Here is a 19,825-nt window from a genome sequence, read left to right as displayed (position 1 = left end):
ATACAAGAGGTTGAACTTTTAGATTTCTTCAGCCACTGAGGTGTTACAGAACATCATCAGAGAGATGCTCTTGAGCTTGAGGGAATCATCAGAATAAGCAATAACATCTTCATATATTCAAAAGCACTTGCTGACCATTATTACCGCCTGTGGGCCACACTGCAGTGACTTGCAGAGTATGAAGTTACCTTTCACAAAGAGAAATGTTTGTTAACAGCACATCCAATTCTTTGGGTATTTCTTTTATTTTATTAAATTAGTTTATTTATCGGTTTTCGCAAACAACCAAAAGATGACAGAACATTAGGTCATCTCACTCACAGATATTATTACAGCAAGTACGTGGCTGATAATCAAGGGCACACACATGGGTATGCCTTTTCAAAAGATGGGTGTGGTATGTTGTGTCTAGTTCCTGCCTGCTTTGCATCCTGCTTATGTGATAAGAGGTTTTAGGTTCTAGGTTCAAAGTGGAGAAGTAGTGAAGGGACAAAGACGGTTGGAGGCTGGAGTCCTTCTACATGAAATAAACAGATTTTATACCTATTCTCTCTGAAGTCTCAGTGTTTATTTAAAGTTCTACATCACAATGGGTTACAGATAGACACCTGGAAGTCGAATGTAATCAAGTTGGTGCCAGCCCCACCGCATTGCAACAAAAGTATGCAGTTTTCTGATGATGGCCACATTATGTGAGCGGTTCCTACCAAACTTAGCGGCCCTGACGGAACCGTTGAGAGCCCTCACCAAAACAGCAGCCAAATGGGAATGGGGCACAACAAAGGAGAGGTCTTCAACAGCATCGAGGCAGCTCTGCTGACCAAAACAACTATGGCACACTTTGACCCCTAGAAGTTAAAGTAGTCACTGACCACAAAAGGCTAATCAGCCTCTTTAGCAGCATGCCCCTACACTCGTCCCCACAGATTGAGTGGTGGGCAATTCAGCTGCTACTGTACCACTTCATTGTGCTCTACAGACATGGAGCCAGAAACCCATCTGACTTCCTGTCGCAATACCCCGCAGCCCCAGATCACAGGTGGCTGGGTTCAGAGGAGGACAGAGACTACCTTGTAAGCACAGTGGCTCGGTGTGCCTCTCTGAAGGAAATGTCCATGACTGACATTCAGAGCGCAACCCAAGCAGATGATGGTCCATAGAGAATGATTTAAGTGCTGCAACAGAAAAGGTGGAACAATTTCCTTCAGTAGACCCGCCAGTAGGTTCTAGAAGACAATGTTATGCTGGCTCAGCACTGGAGAGTTTGTGCAAACTAAGCACAATAAAAGTCGAACTCCTAATAAAGAAGGACCAAATTGTGACCGCAGAAGCCCTGCAGCTAAGGATAATTGAACTGGGCCACAATGGCTACCAAGGAGTGAAGAAGAGCAAGCCCTGCATATGGGAGAAGGTGTGGTTCCAGGAACTGGACGCGCTATGCGACCAGACTGTGAAAGATTGCTTGTCACATCACCTCATGGGAGGATCAAACCCCTGGCTCCTATCACCACTGAAGAAGCATGTGGGGTCCCGTGGACCAAGATCAGCCTTGACTTTGGGAGCTACCATGACAGACAGATCATCATGGTCATGATGGACAGATATTCTTGTTTCCCAGTTATGAAACTAACAAGCTCCATGGCATTTCAAAAGATTTGTCCCCTGTTGGAGACAACACATGCTACATTTAGCATCCCAGAAGTTGTTCAGATGAACACCAGACCCCTGTTCCAGGAAGCCGAGTGTAGGAAGTACTTGGAGAGTTTGGGAATCCTCCATCGTAAGAGCACACCACTGTGGCCTCAAGCAAGGGGGTGTGGAGCATTTCATGCGCACCCTCAACAAAGCTCTGCATATTGTAATGCCTCAGAGGGGAGCTTTAGAATGGAGTCTACACCACTTCTTACACAACTATCTACCAGACAACTCCCATTGCATGACCTGATGTGTGCCCATCACCATGATGCTGGAATGACCAGTCAATGATAAAATTCTGGCGGGCCAAGATTGAAAGCATGGCATTTTGCTCAGGCAACACTCTGAGTCACTGACACAGCACAAACGAGTGAAGCAGCAAAGCTAGAAGAGCTAGGAACACTGAAATCCAAATAGGGGGCTATGTCCTAAGCAGGGATAGACACCCTGGTTGGAAATTTTGATCACTATTCGATAAGAAGGTGCAGGCTGGGATGAAAGGAACCATTGTGTATGTACGGAAGGGTGAGGAGACAGTCACATGGAACATCTTGTGGTTCAAGAAAGTGGAAACCTCTCCAGAGCCCAGGGTGAAGGAAGATGTGGATGCACTGAGGAAACCTGAAACATACAGCACCTCCAAGCCTCTGCATTCTGCTAGCATAGAGAGTGCATAAAAGCCTGACCCCAGAATGGGTGGACGCTAGGGTTGCCACCTGGCCAGTTTTCTACCGGCACCATCTGTAGTTTAATGTCCAGACCGACACAATAATACAATAATAAGCAAAATCACCTAAAGCTGTTATTTTTAGCCTTTATCTGTACATACTTCAAACAGCAAATATAAAGAGAAAGCACTTTTACATGTGTTATTGAGCTGTGTTAACGACCCCGACTAATAATTAAAGCAAACAAAGGCAGAAAAGTCATGCTACAAATGAATACATGTGATTTTCTTTAAAGTCCTATTTACTATCATGCTCAGGCCTTTGCCAGCTCTTAAAACAACAAAAGGTCAGTATTTTTCTCTTGGAAAAGTTCCAACCCTAGTGGATTCAAGTGAAGAAACAGACATGGAGTCAGCTTTACGAGATCCAACCCAGCTCCCAATCCGCAGCTCAGGGGCTATGTATGTTCAATCCGCTCCATCTACGGTGGGAAGAGATGTAGAGAGCTACCTGGGATCTACGGAGAGCAGGATGACTTAAGAACACACCCTTCTGGCTGGATGAGACGAGCAATAAATTAACAGGAGATGTGCGGATTGTGGTTAGTCTAAATAGTACTCATATGTGATGTGTAGTCTGCATTTCCACATCACTGGTAGTTAGGTTAGGCCGCTCCTCACATGGTTACACATATTGAACCTAACAGTTTGCAATGTTTGAAAATCTGTATGTGGGCATGTGTGCCTGTCTCCCTCCCTCTCAAAGGTATGGTTGTCACCTTTCGAAGAGAAAAATACCGTCAATTTATTGTTTTAAGTACCTACAAAGGCTGGGACATGATGCTAAATACGACTTTAAGCAAAATTGTACGTATTCATTTGTATCATGTCTTTCCTGTCTTTGTTTACTGTATTTATTAGTCATGAACCACTAACACAGCTCTAAATAACATTTAAAAGTGCTTTCTATTTCTCTTTGAAGTATATATAGATAAGGGCTAAAAATACTGGCTTTTGGTGATTTTGCTCATTTTGTACTGGCTGTTACATTGAAATACCAGTGGAGCGGGTTGAAAATCGTTCAGGTGGCAACCATACTCGAAGGAGGTGTTCTGGGGTAGTGAGAGCCCATCACATGGATGCCAATATGCTGTGTAGACTGAAACCTTCGGCCAGTTTTGGCTTTTTCTAGCTGCCAAGGGTTCTGATTGCTATGTGTGACATTTTCATAATTTCATTGTAATTATGAGTGACATTTGAACATCTATGAGTGACACATTTTGTCGCGGGCAAAATCAAGCAATGAAGACTATGGAGACATATCAATACCATAAATTACACCAATTTGAGAAACGAGAAACTGTAAAAAGTGCACTACATATTGTCTCACTCTCAGCAAAGACTTCACCTTCCAGGGAGGCGATGAGCTGGCGTGCGGCAGTTGGTAGGCCCACTGTGGCCGCATGCAACGACTCATGCTGTGGACCATCACCGACCAGTCTGACTCCTTTTCCCGCAGCAATCATGATGATCCAAAAATCTTGTGCTGCACACACACTGGTGTGGCGCAGGTTTGGTGGGGTCTGATTGCAGCCGCTGCAGGTGTGCGAGCAGTGAGCTCTCTGCCAATATTGAAGCAATGACTGTCTGTCGCAGCTAGCCACTGCAAACAAGTTCACGACGAGGCCGGTGGGGTCGGGTCCATTGCGGCATCACATACCTGATGTGTGCCCATCATCACGATGCTGGAATGACCAGTCAAGGATAAAATTCTGCCAGGCCCAGATGGAAAGCCTGGTATTTTGCTCAGCCAACACTCAGAGGCACCAACAAAGCACAAACATCTGAAGCAGCAAAGCACACAGCTTGTGTGGTGCTTTATTATAGAAGAGCCCCCTGATAGCTGAAGAGGCGCTATAATGTGTGACATTGCATTTCAGTGCTGTGATGCGGTCCACCACTGAAATACATTAGTCTAACGCCTGATGCGTGGTACTTGGCAGGACTCCTTTTTATGTTGTATCACTTTCAATTCTGGTCTGCATTTCTGAACCCATACATTACATAAAAGTGGATAATTTCTAATATTTATCTTATTACGCAGCCAGAACAGGTTAGTTCGACTTGTGATGAAGTGTCACTCACAATGTCACACACAGGCATTCAAACGTCACACCAAAAATCCAACTGTCTGTCACACTGTTGGCAAACTCAAAGCTTGTCAGCTATAAAAAAAAAAATTCTTGCCCTGCAGTATGGCGCTGCTGTAAGCGCATTTCAAATCCTGTTAGCACACTAGTTGTTCATAAAAAGTGTGTGGCTGCTAACAAAGAACGTCTTTTATTTCTAATTTGACTACGATTATCATTTCAAATTGAGAAGTAGGAAAAGGTATTTGAGAAACTTGTGTTCACTGGGGTTTAAGTAGGTCAAATGTAAGAGGCGTACTACATTTTTCAGCACATAAATCATCTTCTTAATGTATGGTGCGTTTTAGCGACCAAACAAAACAGAAAATAGTAGAAAACGCTTCTATTCTTAGACACTTAGTAAGGCTGCCTTAGTATGTCTGCGATCGATCCCACAGAGAATGTTTCCAACACAGTGGCATGGAACAATAAATCAATCCAGTCCAGTAAGAAAACTATGTAGTTTAGAGGCGGCTGAAGTTTGGGGAAAGGAAATAAGCATTAATTTACTAATACGACCGTTACGCTGTGAACGTGGCTTTCATCTTGGATTGGGGCTAATACCTCTACTATTCAATCGATGTCCGAATGCAGGGGCGGGTTTTAGCCTGGTCCTCCATTTTTAATATGTACGCCCCCACACGCAGGCTCTTGCGCATGCGCACGCACGCACGGCCCGCCGCTTGGCTGTGCTGGGAGAAGGCCGAAAGATGCCGGCCGTGTCCAAGGGAGATGGGATGCGCGGCTTGGCCGTGTTCATCTCCGACATCCGCAACTGTAAGTGTGGGGATGGGAGCGGTCCCGGGGGTAAGCTGGGCACTTCCGGTCAGGGAGACGGGGACCGGAAGTGGCAACACCTGAGACCGGAAGTTATGCTAAAGCAGCTGTCAAAGCTGAATAGAGCCGAGCATTACCTGTCGATATCTATCCATCATTACCAGTCAATGGCGACATTAATTCTCCAATCGTGTTCTTCTCACTTCATGTTAGAAGTTCCTTGTCATGTTTAAATGCCAATGAATACCTTTAGCTATCAGTGTTCTCCAACCTTTGTTAATGCATTTCTTATATGTCTCTACCTGATAATTGGTTTGCCTCAATACTTGTCAGCGTCTTTAACCATTTCCTAGGCGTGTGTTGTAGTATGCATATGTTTTAGAATGCTTTAAGGGGTCATTTTTATGGCATTATGAGAGTAACAAGCACATTATTTTTGACATTTTCAAGATTGTTGAAGTCTGTTTAGTGGATAAAATGAAAACAAAAATGGTGATGAGATTTTTTGACAAAGTATTATTAAGAGAAGGATTTCCTACGTCTTTTTTTAAACAGACAATGGTGTCCAATTTAAGTAGTACGCGATTAAGACTTTTTTTAAGGTTGCTAGTATTAAACAAAATTGACTGCACTTTATCACACTAGTGGCAGTAGGATAGTGGAGTGGAGAGAGCTAACAGAGTGATTAAAGGTATTATTCAAATTTCTACTCACAGCAACAAAAATTGGAATACGGAATTAAAAAGAATGTGGTGGGCATACAGGGTAACTCAACACGATTCTGTAGGTGAAGACCCGCCTTCATCAGAGGAGGCATTGCATACTCTAAAGTGGGTGGATGAAGGAAAGTAGATTGGTGGTTTAGAATGCTTACATGGTCAAAAATTGCATCTTAGATTCATAGAAAAAACAAACTTTATTATGATAAACATGGTGCAAATGAAAATAATTTAAAGGTTGGGCAGTGAGTTCGGTTCAAGAGTGCTTAAAAGGTAAAAGCAATTTACTTATCCGAAAAAAGTTGCCACAATAATGGATAAGACTGTGGAATTGCAAGATGGCATTATATGGCATATGAGTGGTATTGTGTTGGGGAAAAATTAGAATGGAAAGTTTGATCCAGTTGATGCTCACAAACCTATGAATGATTTTTGGTGATTCAATTCTGTGACTAATGAGTGTACCAATAAGAAAAATCTTTATGGTCGAATTTCAATGGAAGTACCATTTTTATTGGACTTCAGGATAAAAGTGTTTGAAGAAAGGAGTGGTACATCATCTTTTCAGGAGGAAGAAGGTGTCAGAACAAGCGCTGTCAGAAGAAGAATTAGAAAAACCTAAAAAAAGGAATTTGTTTGCAAGTTTTTTTTGTCTTTTGTTTTATGAAATGAGGGTGTGTATAGTATTATGCATAGAATGTAGAAAGATTTATGCTCTCTCTACCTTTTATAAATATGTGTGGTTTAGAATGTTGGAAGGGGTGGGTAGTTTATATCTTCTGGCGCCGATGACAAGTTGGTTAATGCCAGGGTAAAAAGATTTGTCTGTTTGGTCAGATAGACAACTAGACTTTAAATCAAAGAGAATCAACAGAGCTGTCAAACATTAGTGCACTCCGGTAATCATGATGTTTTTGTTTTTACACCTGTCACGCTGCTTCTCCGTGCCTACAAACAAGCCTTTATTCCCTCTTTCTATTACTCCAACTACTGGTCCTTTAATCCCCCTAGGGACCTGCCCTCACTTTATTTTTTCCCACTGGAATATTAAATAAACCAGGCTTTGGCTGTTTACAATTATTTACTTTATTGAAGTAGCTGACAAACTCAAGTGTGTTTTCGAGATGGCTGGGAGGGAGCAAGAAAGTTTTATCACCAAAATTCTTTTGAAAGCACATTTTGTCTTCTTTAGCAAGATGATAATACCAGTGCACAAACTGGAGGGCCATAAACCAGCAGGAAGTGGAGGCCTGTAATGAAGCTGGGTTTGGAACAAGTTAATACTCAGTTTGGACAGCAGAGTAGGAATATACTGTAAGTGCGCGTCAACCTATCACTTTAAAATGTTGCTTTTTGCTGCTTTGTCCTCATGCAGCTGTTTAAAGTGATGTAAGTTGCCATTTGTTAATCGTTCTATGTAAAGAGGATGTGCAGAAAGAGATGCTGGTTTCGATAAACATTAACATTTTTACCTTCTGAGTGATCAAATATGCCCAAGCTCAACTCTCTGGGGAGTGATGTCGACTGTCACCATCCCAGCACCCAGCGTCATATATCATTCAAAACTGTGAAAAGTCCTGTCTTTGGCTATCACAATTAGCTAAGGCTTTCGTTTTAAGCAGGGCATTTGATTAGCTGCATAAATATTGACAGTGAAAGTGAGTTGCTCTCCAGGTTAATATTTGCCCTATGTTGATGCTGTGTTATGAGAAAGCTAGGCACCTGTCTATGGTGCCCACATTTACACCTAGAAATATCTTTGTTCTGGCACTCTGGGCCTAATTACCACAGCGGGCAGTGCAGGGGTCCACCTGCCCATCATCCTTGTAATGCGCACTGTCTGCTTTGGGTGGAGGGGGCAGAAGTGAAGGTCACAGGGGATCAGGTGAAGAGCCAAGTTTTGAGGTCCTTTCTGAATTGTGATAGAGTTTGAGATCTTCTGAGGTGGATAGGAAGGGAGCTTCAGGTCTTGGCGGCGTGGTGGGAGAAGGACGTTCCTCCAGCTGTGGCCTTCCGGATGTGTGGGATGACGGCGAGGTCGGTGGAGCAGAGTTGCCGGTGGGCATGTACAAGTGGAGTCCTTGGTTGAGCTATTCTGCATTGTGGAGGGCTTTGTATGAGTGGGTGAGAAGTTTGAATGTGATTCTCTTGTCTATTGGGAGCCAGTGCAGGTCTCACAGTAGTGCAGAGGTGTAGCTGTGTTTGGGGATGTTCTTGATGAGACGGGCAGAGGTGTTCTGGATGCGTTTTAGTCTGTTTTGTACCTTGGTGGTTATTCCGGTGTAGAATGCATTGCCGTAGTCCAAGCGGCTGGTGATGAGGGCCTGGGTGACTGTTCTTTTGGATTCAGTTGGGATCCATTTGAAGATCTTCCGGAGCACGTGCATGGTGTTGAAACAGGCGGAGGAGACTGCGCTGACTTGACGGTTCATCGAGAGTGCTGAGTCCAGGATGAAACCGAGGTTGCTGGCGTAGTTGTTGGGGGCCGGAGTGCTTCCGAGGGCAGTGGGCCACCAGCAGGTGTCCACGGCTGAGGGGTAGTTGTCGATGACAAGGACTTCTTTTTTGGGGTATTTAGCTTGAGGCAGCTCTCCTTCATCCAGGCTGTGATTGCCCTCAATCCGTTGTGAAAGTTGGCTTTGACTGTGAGTGGATCGTTGGTGAGGGAGATGATTAGCTGAGTGTTGTCAGCGTATGAGGCAATGTTGAGTGCGTGGTATCTGGCGATGGTGGCTAGGGGGGGCATTTAGAGTTTGAAGAGGGTGGGGCTCAGAGAGGAGCCTTGCAGGATGCCACAGATGATCTTGGTGGCCTCTGAGTAGAAGTGGGGAGACAGACTTTTTGGGTCCTGTCGGAGAGGAAGGAAGTGATCCATTCTAGTGCCTTGTCTCCGATGCCGGCGTCGTGGAGATGAGTCTGTAGCAGTGGGAGATGGTGTCAAAGGCGGCGGAAAGGTCAAGGAGGATGAGAGCCGCGGTCTCACCCCTATCTAGGAGGATGCGAATGTCGTCTGTGGCAGCGAGGAGGGCGGTCTTGGTGCTGTGGTTGCTCCGGAAGCCTGACTGAGAGTGGTGAAGGATGTTGTAGAGTTCAGTGTGTTTGGTGAGTTGTCTGTTGAAAGCCTTTTCGATGACCTTGGCTAGAAGGGCGAGTAGTGAGATGGGTCGGAAGTTCTTGAGGTCGTCTGGGTCTGCGGTTGGTTTCTTCAGTAAGGGCTTGATTTCGGCATGTTTCCAGATTTCTGTGAAGGTGGCGGTTTCGAAGGAGAGGTTGATGATGTGCCGGAGCTTTGGTGCAATGGTGCTGCTTGCTTTGTTGAAGATGTGGTGGGGGCAGGGATCGGAGGGAGAGTCTGAGTGGATGGAGTTCATGAGGTTGAGGGTTTCCTTGTCGCAGATGTTTACCCAGCAGAGTAGGTGGTGGGGGTTTGGAGGAGCTTCGGTGGTGAATATGACGGTGTTGGGCATGGGATGGTCCTGGGTCGGAAAGCTGTCATAGATGTCTGCTATCTTATGGTGGAAGTAAGTGGCGAGGTTGTTGCAGAGTTCTTGTGAGGGGAGGATGTCCGTGGAGTTCGCTCTGGGGTTGGTCAGTTTGCTGATGATTGCAAAGAGTTCTTTGCTGTTGTGTGTGTTGTTGATGCGTTCCTGGAAGGCGTTTCTTTTGGTGGTCCTGATGAGTTGGTGGTGTGTGTTTTAGGCTTTTTTGAAGGCTTCGTGTTTAGTGGGGGTCTTGTTGGTGAGCCATTTCCTTTCGGGGGATCTGCAGTTTTGTTTGGACTCCTTGAGGGCTGGGGTGAACCAGTTGGCTTTCCTTGCTGAGCATCCTTTGGGAGGTTTGTTGATGGGGGCTAAGGTGTTGGCGCAGTCTGAGATCTAGTTAATGAGGTCCCTGGCAGCTGTTAGTGTCAAGGTCGTCTGGGGAGTGGGGGAGAAATTTTTGAGGCTGGCGAGTAGCTGGTCCTTGGTTATCTTGTTTCAGCTCCTGTGGGGTGGTAGGTGAGCGAGGTGTCGGTCGAGGGATTTGCTGAAGGTCAAGTGGATACAGTGGTGGTCGGTCCATTGGAGTTCGGTGATGTGGCTGATGGAGATCTGGTTGCTGGCAGTAAAGATTGGTTCAAGTGTGTGTCCAGTGGAGTGGGTAGGTGAGGTGATGAGTTGCTTGAGTCCAAGGTTGGTGAGGCTTTCGAGCAGTGTCGTGGAGTTGTCATTGGCATTCTCCAGGTGGAAATTGAGGTCCCCAAGGACTATATAGTCCTTGGAAGCGAGCGAGTGGGTGGTGGCGATGTCAGCGATGGTGTCTTAGAATGGGAGGTGGGGGCCCGGTGGCCTGTAGATGAGGGTGCCTCGTAGAGTGGTGTTAGGGTTGGTTCCAATCTGGAAGTGGAGGAGTTCCATGTTGCTTGTGTAGTCGTCGGTGCTGGTGGAGAGGCGTAGGGACTTTTTGTGGACGATGGCGATTCCTCCACCGGGGTGGTTCGTGCAGTCTTTGCGGATGATCTTGTAGCTGTCTGGGATGGCGATGTCTGTAGCCGAAGAGGGGTTAAGCCAGATTTCTGTGAGGAAGGTGACGTCCAGGTATGTGGTGTCGATGAGGTTCCAGAGTTCGATGGCGTGCCTGTGGATGGAGCGAGTGTTGATCAGGATACATCTGAGGTTGTGTTCTGGTTTGTGGATCTTCGGGGTGGGCTTGAGTGATGGAGACTGGTGAATTTGCAGTGGCAACAGGTGAAGGGTCCCTTGGTGTTACTCAGTAGCACCTGCTTACAGTTGTTGTTGTGTCCTGGTTTGAGTGCGCTGAGCGCTGCTGATGAGTAGCAGTTGTGGGTGGGAGGTCCAGGGATCCTGGTCGCGGTCGGGTCGCGAATGGGCGCAGACTGGCTTGCCTTGCGTGCAGCCACCATTAAGTAGGTGGGGGGAGAGGAGGACAGCTGGGAGGCGGGAGCTGTAAATGGCGTGAAAAAAGGGGGCGGGGCAGCAGCGGCGGGGAGAGAGAGAGAGAGAGTGTGAGCGAGAGGATGGGGTGGGGCTGCGGGGGGGAGAGGGAGAAGCGCAAATGATAGGAAAAACTAGAAAAAGCGGGGACAAAGATAGAGGAAAGCGCAGAAGCGAAAGAATCAATTGAAATAGCACACTCATATGAAAACGAGGAGAGAGGATGGAGAAAAGAGAAAAGAGGCAGATGCCATCCCAGCAGAAGAGCAGAGCTCTCCCACTCAACACCAGGGATGAGGCGCAGGCAGAAGCCTGCAGGTGGAGAAGGGACTCGAACTTCTTGCCGAGGTCATAGTTCAAGTCAGAACGGGCTTCCACTTACTGGTGGAGCTATGTGGGGGCAGAGCAGTTCACTGACCAGGTCACCCTGTCTGGAGTTTGGCTGACTGGTGTTCCTATCCGCCAAACTCATAATCATGGCCTAAGTCTGTGTATGTCTCAAAGCTGTTAGTGATGTGCAGTACCGTTGAACTTTCATCACTGACAGGATTGTCTTTTACTGCTTTAGGTCCCACTCCATGGCAAGAGAGCAGCGAGTGATGAATATCACCCAGGTTAAAGGAAATAAATTATAATATGAGATCCTGAAATGCAGTTCATAGATCAGAGGCTCCAATTATGTCAATTATCTCCAGCTACTCTGAGCTAGGCAGACATGACAATTTGTAGAACATTGCTTTTATAAAGAACAGAGGGCTTTAAACACCATAGTAGCATGAGTGTCCAGCAGAAGTCCAGAAGGGCCACATTCATAACTGATTTCCATATTCATCACATAAAAAATTTTCATGCAAGTAATCTCATTGCATAGTGGTTATCCTAAAAGTCTGCCATGAATCCCGACTTGTCTTCATGGACATTGCTTCCACAACTCCCTATGAACGATTATCCTTCTGCAAGCTCCTTAGATGGCAGTTTCTTTATATGTTTGCAGACTGTTCCCTCCTTAGATTGACAAATGTGTGGCTTCTTTCGCACCTTTATGGTAATCTCTTGATTTCTTTGCAGAGGTATAAAGCCCTTCCAGAGTCAGACAGTCAAATGTATTTCAGGCTCTGCGTGGCGCATGCATGACTTTGCTATTGTTACAGCTTGTGAGTTCCCGACTGACAGTATTTGCAGGTTGTGCGTGCAGAATGAGTTTGCAGTGTGTGTATCTGTGCAGGAGCAGGTGTATATCTGTGCAGGAACTATTGTGGGTGTGTCTGTGCAGGGGGTTTATGCAGGGTGTGCCCCTATGACTGAGCAAGGAAATGTGTTTCTCTGTGCTGGGGTGTGTGCCCGTGCAGTGTGTTATGTTTCTTTTGTGCAGTTGGTAAAAGAATACCAGAAGAGCCAGTTAAGAAGGAATAGAGAAACGTGATATCTGAGCTAGCAGGACAACAGAATGAACAGTTTCTGCATAAAGTTGTACAGACTGCTGGTGGAGGGGGAACCAAATTTCGGTGCAGGAAACAAAGTCAGTGTAAACACAAAGGGTCCAATTGCATACTCGGAATCAAAGCAGTCTGTTTTATGAAGACCATCCATCAGGTAAGTTAAGTTGGTGAATTGTAGATCATTATGTTTTTAGTGCTCCCAGTACAACTTCTTAAAATCTTTAAAAAAAACTTTGGTGCTGCTGCTCCAGGTCATGCCTGACATGGTGACAGGCACAGGGTGATACACATAAAAAATCTGATGACTTCTTGTTTCAGGTAGCAAATGAAGGAAAGTACATTTTTGGAGTCATAGTTTTTTCCCCATGCCAAATTCACATGGGTTTAAGTTAGCACACTGCCCGGAATGATCATCAACTAGTACTAGTTTCATATTTTACCCTTTTCAAAGGCACATGGCCATGTCAACTATTTCTATGCTTCAAATTACTGATTTGTATGCACACATATGTACCACTGTATGGTACTGCTGGAAACCACTCACTGCATCATTTTGGACAATGTGTTAATTTCAGCACATGTGAATTTGGCACGGCAGTGCATTTTTAAACAAGAGCAAACATGAAAATATAGTACTACATGATGACCATTGGAAACTAAGGCTGGAATAGTACTTTGAAATATCTGGGAAGCGCTGCAGCTGTGATATTTAAGCACTGTCTCTGACTGGATGATACGCTGAGCCTCAAATACTCTGCAGCATCTTGATATTCACATGTATCCTCCGCTATTTGAGTGTCTTCACTTCAAAATGGATGGAAATGCAAAAGGGATGCAACTTGCTTAGTGGACATTGATGTCCAAAGAGCAATACCAGAAGCCAGTTTCAAGAGTTTATAAAGCCGTCTTTCAGTATGGTTTGGGTGAATAAGGATCATATAACTTTTCTCAATAATAAAATTAAATTTAGCTTGAAGCATTTTTGCAAAGCAATTGCTATGGTTGATCAGGTTTTGAAAACAAAAATGTATTATTTTTCTTTTTCAGCCAATATAAGCAAGGTACGGACTAGATGGGACAAGGGGACCTTTTAGAGGCATGTAGATTTACATTACATTTTGTCCTTTGGACCAGTGGATTAACTAAAAAAATCAACATCCCAGGTTGGGAGTAGAAGGAAGAGGCTAAGTGGATGTAACAAGACGTGGGCACACTGCTTTACAAAAATTGTACTTAAAGGAGTTCAGTTATGTTCTGTGTGTACACTTGTAACTATAGCGTGCCAGATGTTCTGCATTGCATGTAACAAAGCAATCAGACTTCTTGCTTCCCTCCAGAGTAGCCTGTTAGCCACACTCTTAACATTATTTGTATGTCTGTCTATGCCTTAGGTCAGCTTTGCTATGTGATATGGTAGCAATAAATCTGTTAAAATGTTTTACCGCAGAGAAATGTTCCCAAGATGCCCTTTATTGCATTGTACTCTTCTCTTATTTCTCTTGTACGGTCTAAAGTTGCAGTATTTCACATGCAAGCTAATATGTTAGAGCTTCAAAGTTTAAGATATGTATAATAGTCATCATGACACCCACCATTTACTGTGGTAGTATTGGAGGATAAATAAAAACTTGAAAGTGGAAAAAAGACAAACTCTTCTTTGGCTACGAAAAAAAAAAAATTATGTCACAACAGGGAGATTGACCCTCCTCACACAGGGAGGCAGCCAGTCTCAAGTTGCTTTGGCTTCTTATATAAAAAAAATCACACAGTGCTTTATTACATTAAATAATGATTGACTGGCCAGTCATAGTTTGAAACTGAAAAACATTTGAACACCTGTGACCCCGTAACCCCTTAATTCTAAACCAACCTTCTACTCATTCTTTACTTGGGGCTTTAACAATGTTCGACAAACTAACCATTCTTCACTCTTGAATACATACATTTCTACAGCAAATACAATTTTAATCCTCTCTATGTCTTGTCATTGTAACCCTAAGACCTCCATGTAGTCTGAGCTGATAAGATTTCCTGCACTTATTTTCTAATCAGGTTTACAGTTTATTTGGAAACCTAAAGCGGGTGCCAGTGAGCCTCTATTCTTACAGTCGTACCTACCTACATGTTTGCTAAACATGAGTTAGCATTTAACTGCACTCTTTTCAGGTTACTTATTTCAGTGTCCTAAAAATGTTTTCACCTTATTCCGTTCAGCATTGGATTTGGGCTTGCATTAGTCTTATATTTCATACATCTGCGTTGCACTTTCTGCCAATGTCTGTTGTTATATTTTCATGTGCATTTTCTCCCCCTCTAGTTGATATTTCAACTATAGAATTTGAGCATTGGTCTTCATTTGGCACCAAGGGCCTCATTACGAGTCTGGTAGTCACTAGACTGTCAGACTCTGACCGCCACATTACAACCCTGGAGGTAGGGCCGCCAGGGTACCGCCAGTTCCCCTAGGATCAGAGATCCCGGCGGTCTGGAGGTGGCCGCGGTCCTAATCCACCAGAGGAGCGCTGCAAGCAGCGCTGCTCTAGGGATTACGACCCCCTTCTCCACTAGTGGTTTCATGGCGTACCACTGCCATGAATATGCTGGTGGAGAACGGGTGCAGAGGGCCATGAAGGGCCCCTGCACTGCCCATGCACTAGGCATGGCCAGTGCAGGGGGCCCCCTGGCCAGCACCATTGCAGTGTTCACTGTCTGCTGGTTCACCCTGCACTCTACAGCATTGCTGCCGGCTCGTTTACGAGCCAGAGACAATGCTGTAGGCTGTTTCCCGCTAGGCCAGTGGTTGGAAACTCAGGTTTCGCCCATTGACCTAGCAGGAAACTCTTAATGGGGCCGACGGGGAGGTAGCCAGTATGGCGGCAAACCCATCTTCCCTCTGCCGAACACTTAATCAGCCCCTAAGTGGTACACATTACCCTGAGAATCTACCACATGTGTTGGTGTCCTAACTGGAACATCCCTCCCTCCTTACAGGGGTGTGGAATTTAAAATATCTACTTGTCCATGGGACAGGTTGCTTCATAAATCTTCTTGTCCTGTAAAAAAATCTACTTGTCCTTTTGGTGCTTTGTAGCTTGGCAGCAGATTATGGCAGTAATTGCCATTATATAAGAGCTCCGACAATAGCATCTCTGATTATGCCATAGTAGGGCTTTAATACTAGCAGTTTCCTTATTTTGCCACCTTTCCGCAGATCTACATACTGGGGCTGGAGGTAGCGTTAAGCAGTAGTTCAAAGGTTGGACTGTCCTTTGGAGTCTGTGCAAACCTACTACCTTGCATGTTTGGAAATGTACTCCTGACAAGGGCAGAGGTTAAGCTTCTTCCAAAGTTGGGGGGAAAAAGTGGTGAGAGGGAAAGTGAACTTGTATGCGCTCAATAGATTTTCACATTAGTAAATCTACCCATGCATATTTACTTGTGCTAAAATGCAGTTCACAAATACATTTTATTAGTACGATTTTCTGGTGTACTTCTGGAAATTCATGTAAGTGCATGGAAAACATTAATCAGCACTAATGCAAAGACATATACCATGGGTACTCTTTTGTGACTTTCTTTAAGAATTGGGTCCCTAATTAGGTCTGGCATTAACCAGGACCTTTTGTTTTTATTGAAATTCTCTCTCTCCCTCTCAATTCATCTATCGGCTGGTTTCATTGTGAGTGATACCAATCTGCTCATTCACAATGAGCATATCAGCACTCAAAGTAATTTTGTTCAGTGCTAGGAAATACTGTGTTAATGTGTGTTTTTTAAGACCAAAACATATTTTTGCTTTTTGCCAATGTTTGTTACAATGGTGAGGACTCAGCAGCTCCCACAACAATAACGTTTTACAAAAGCCATGTTAAAATAAGACACTTATTGAGAAATTAAAAAAAAAAACTATTCAATCTTTTGCTAATGCTTATTTATTTTTATATTTCCCATAATCTTATTAAAACTGGGTACACTGATTTGCCATTATGAATATTTTTGGAAATACTAGCATGCATTAATATATTGTACTAAGTGATGCTTCAAAGAACGGTACCTTAAATTTCACAATAGTTTAGCAAAACTGTTTTTCCTAGTTGCATTTTTTTGTAAACATTTTATTTTGAAAGCAGAGAATCTTCAATCTTGCTTTCAAGTTTCTGAAAATATTTGCATTTAATATGAGAGCATTCTTGGAGTTTTATACGTAGCCTCTTATTGTTAAACTTTGCACACGTGTACACTTTTTTTTTTTTATTTCTTTTTTTTTACTGGAACCACAGTCAATAGTGCAGTCAGTGCTTACAGCATTTATTTACAGCGCTCCCCCTAATAATAAATGGTTTGCATTAATGAACCATAAATACAAGTTAGAACAGCTTAAACATATGAACATAAATATTACCTCAACTGCAGACAATTCCCTTCCGTGCTTCATAATGTGGTACTGTAAATAGGTAGCTAAAGGGTTTGTGCTTAAGGGGGTGGGCGTACCAGTCACAAGGACAAAGGAAACATGAAATCTTGTTATCCTTGACATCAAACAATATGTCTTGGGTGTCCGGCTATAGGAATTCCACTCCCCTGCGCCTTAGCACGTACTCTTTTACAAGCATGCTAGAATCAACTGTATGACACAATATATTAATAATACGGTCTCAATAGATGGAATCAAAGCTCCCAACAGTCCCAGCTTCCAGGATGGAAGTAATGTCAACCACCTACTAAACCAATTATCTGGGCCACCTCCTTCATCTACCATTTTCTTTTTTAGATTATGCAGTGTCTGTATAGCTTCTGATAAAGTTCGATTATCTGCATAATTTTCTGGATAAAGGTACAACACGTTGTTCTGATTAATTTACATATTTCTCCTTGCATAGCCGTCATAAGGTCAAGTACAAGGCAGTGCCGCATCAACATTATTCTCATAGCACACAGCTCTTTCTTAACCATGTTGAACCCACCCTTTCTAGTGTTGATAGTCTTAAGTTCCCATCAAATTATCTGCAACCATCAAGCTGTTGCGTTGGCCTGAACAAACGGCAGAATAGTTCCGAAAAATAGCTGTACATCATTAAACAAACAATACTCCTGAGGAATGTTACTCCAAGTACTCGTACCATAATACTCATTAGTTCTCTTCCTTCGATTATGATGCAGCAGGGTCGTTGGATGAATCATGGGGTGTTCGTGCAAAGCTGTCAGATTAATTCCAGAAATTATCAAAAACAAAGCATGCAAAGTCACAATGGAGCAGAGTCAACCCCAGTTTGGTGGCAACTGGGCATACAGTAGTTCTCCACACTGCCAATAATAGTCCATGAGGTTGGAGGTGCCCCCCCCCCACAGGTTGGTGTTATCTATTGTAGCCTTTCAGACAATATTTTGGCCCACATCAACAGTGCCATTTCCTCAGAAACATAAAGAAACAGAAGTTAATCTCATGACAGTCTGAGAAGTCATTGTGCTATCTATCCAAGTGGAATGTGATTTTTTTTCATTCCAGATATGATGTCCCTATTGCATCCTGACTATCAAAACCTTTCCATAAAGATATAACCCTCCCAGAAAATTCAATATCAGGATGTCATTGATCATGGTCAAAGACTGACCGGTGACTCTAAATCCTTGCCTACTGACATAATCTGGGAACAAAGGATTTATTAAATAACTGCTACACTCAGTGCGACTCCTAGAAAACCTAGATCTAGGACCTTCTGAATCCAATCTGCAGAAGTAGGATGACCAGACTTCTTCATGCATGATATTTCATCTTTGATGTCCTGTCGGTCTGTCTGTGAAAATGTACAACACTTCTACTAAAGAATCATATTTCGTGGCGTTAACTAAAAAAGTGCTACTTTACCATGTGTCAACTGCATCCTACATAAGTAAAGATGTAATAAACACAAGACTGTACTTGGGGGCACTTATCTAAATAAATATAGCCTATCTGATCCAGTAGCATGAAAAATTAGGGAGCACACAAAACAAGACACATTAGTATTTTTCAAACTTATGTCTAACATATACCAATACCACATATTTTCCAACAAGTGAGTATGGGCATTACAAGTCACATTATTATGATAAGAAAGTTCCCTTCGGGGGGCGTGGCCAAGGCATCAAGATGGCGGTCGCACTCGTGCTCCGGACCCCTCCGTCATCCGCCTTCAGCTGCACATTTAATCCGCCTTCATCGGCGGTAAATACCCGCTCCCGGGGCTGCCTCCCCCGGAGGAATCGGAGGAGCCATCCAACCCCCCCCCGGCTCAATGGCGCGCCGCTGAGCGCCTGGGGGAATCTGCGCTCAAAATGGCAGATGGCTGGTGATCGCGGCCCGGGCAGCATGGAGACGGACCTGGTCGGAGGCCGCCTGGGAACAGAGCGAGTGACTGCCGGAGCGGTGCAAACTGAAAGGGCGCTGCTTGCGTTGGCTGGTGCGTTTGACGCGGGGGCCGGCAGGGAAGCGGTCGAACCCCCCGGGCATCGAGAGGCGGAGGGCCGAGGCCCAGCAGCCAGGTGAGCTGAGGGAGGCGGCGCTAGGTGGTAGATGGGGTGGGTGCCTATACAGTACGGAAGAGGCCCACCCTCCCTCACCCCCCTTCTGGCTGTAATTCCTGGACTTTTTGGGACGGTGAAGAGGGGGAGAACTGGTGGCAAATACCGCCAAGCTGGGTGCGGATCGCTGTTGTGCCTCTCCCCCTTCCCAAGGACTGTGGGACCCGCAGAGAGGCAAAGGAAGAGGCGCGCTGCCCAGGGGCGTTTGAAAGGGAGCGAGGTGAAGAAAAATTACCTGGGCAGCTCAAAAGAAGAACAAACGGTCTCCAGTGCTTCAACGCCAGGTTGCCGCAGGAGGCGCTGAGTGGGGTCGGCTGGCACACCATCGACCTTAGGATCCTTGCGACAAACCTGCTGCCCTGCGGTGTAAAACAGTACCTGTCGGATCTGAGGCCGTGGAGGGTGGCTTTGATGGCCCTGAGACCCCGCACGATGGGCTAGCTGGACTTCCCCTGTACAGTTCAACTAAGGTGGCATAAACTATAGCAGAGCCTGGGGGCGGCAAAGACAAATCAATGAGGCCATCGACAGCACAGACTCGCATAGACCAATTCACTATGGACTCTGGTGGGATCCGAGCTGAAGCCCGCGCTCTGAGTGGTGGTGGCGGTCCGCCGGCGGTGTCCAACGACCTGGCAGCAATTTTTCAGGCTACTCAGGCATCCCGGACAGCTGTAGAGGCCAAGATCAGGGAAGTAAGAGTGGATATGGCCCTGGTTCGTCAGGACCTCCGCAACGCCACAGCCCAAATCACGGAGGCGAAATCAAGGATATCCACAGTGGAAGACGACATGGCTGCCTTAAAGACTCAAGTAGCCGCACTATCAGCCCGCATGTCAGAGCT

The 19,825-nt window shown here is 45.0% G+C and overlaps 1 protein-coding gene across 2 annotated transcripts in view; it reads left to right on the top strand.

Moving 5' to 3' along the window:
- The first annotated feature begins 5,200 nt into the window (after positions 1-5,200).
- The window catches only part of AP2A1 (adaptor related protein complex 2 subunit alpha 1), a 194,314-nt gene continuing 179,689 nt past the window's right edge, over positions 5,201-19,825 (top strand). For both annotated transcript variants that reach the window (XM_069200922.1, XM_069200923.1), the window contains exon 1: positions 5,201-5,328. In XM_069200922.1, coding sequence (XP_069057023.1) covers positions 5,262-5,328 — 67 coding nt within the window. In that variant the 5' untranslated portion in view covers positions 5,201-5,261. The remainder of the gene's footprint in view (positions 5,329-19,825) is intronic.

This window comes from Pleurodeles waltl, chromosome 7, assembly GCF_031143425.1.
Source record: "Pleurodeles waltl isolate 20211129_DDA chromosome 7, aPleWal1.hap1.20221129, whole genome shotgun sequence".
NCBI classification, from domain to species: domain Eukaryota; kingdom Metazoa; phylum Chordata; class Amphibia; order Caudata; family Salamandridae; genus Pleurodeles; species Pleurodeles waltl.
The sequence above is the reverse complement of the archived record's forward strand: the minus strand, read 5'-3'. Positions and strand labels throughout refer to the sequence as shown.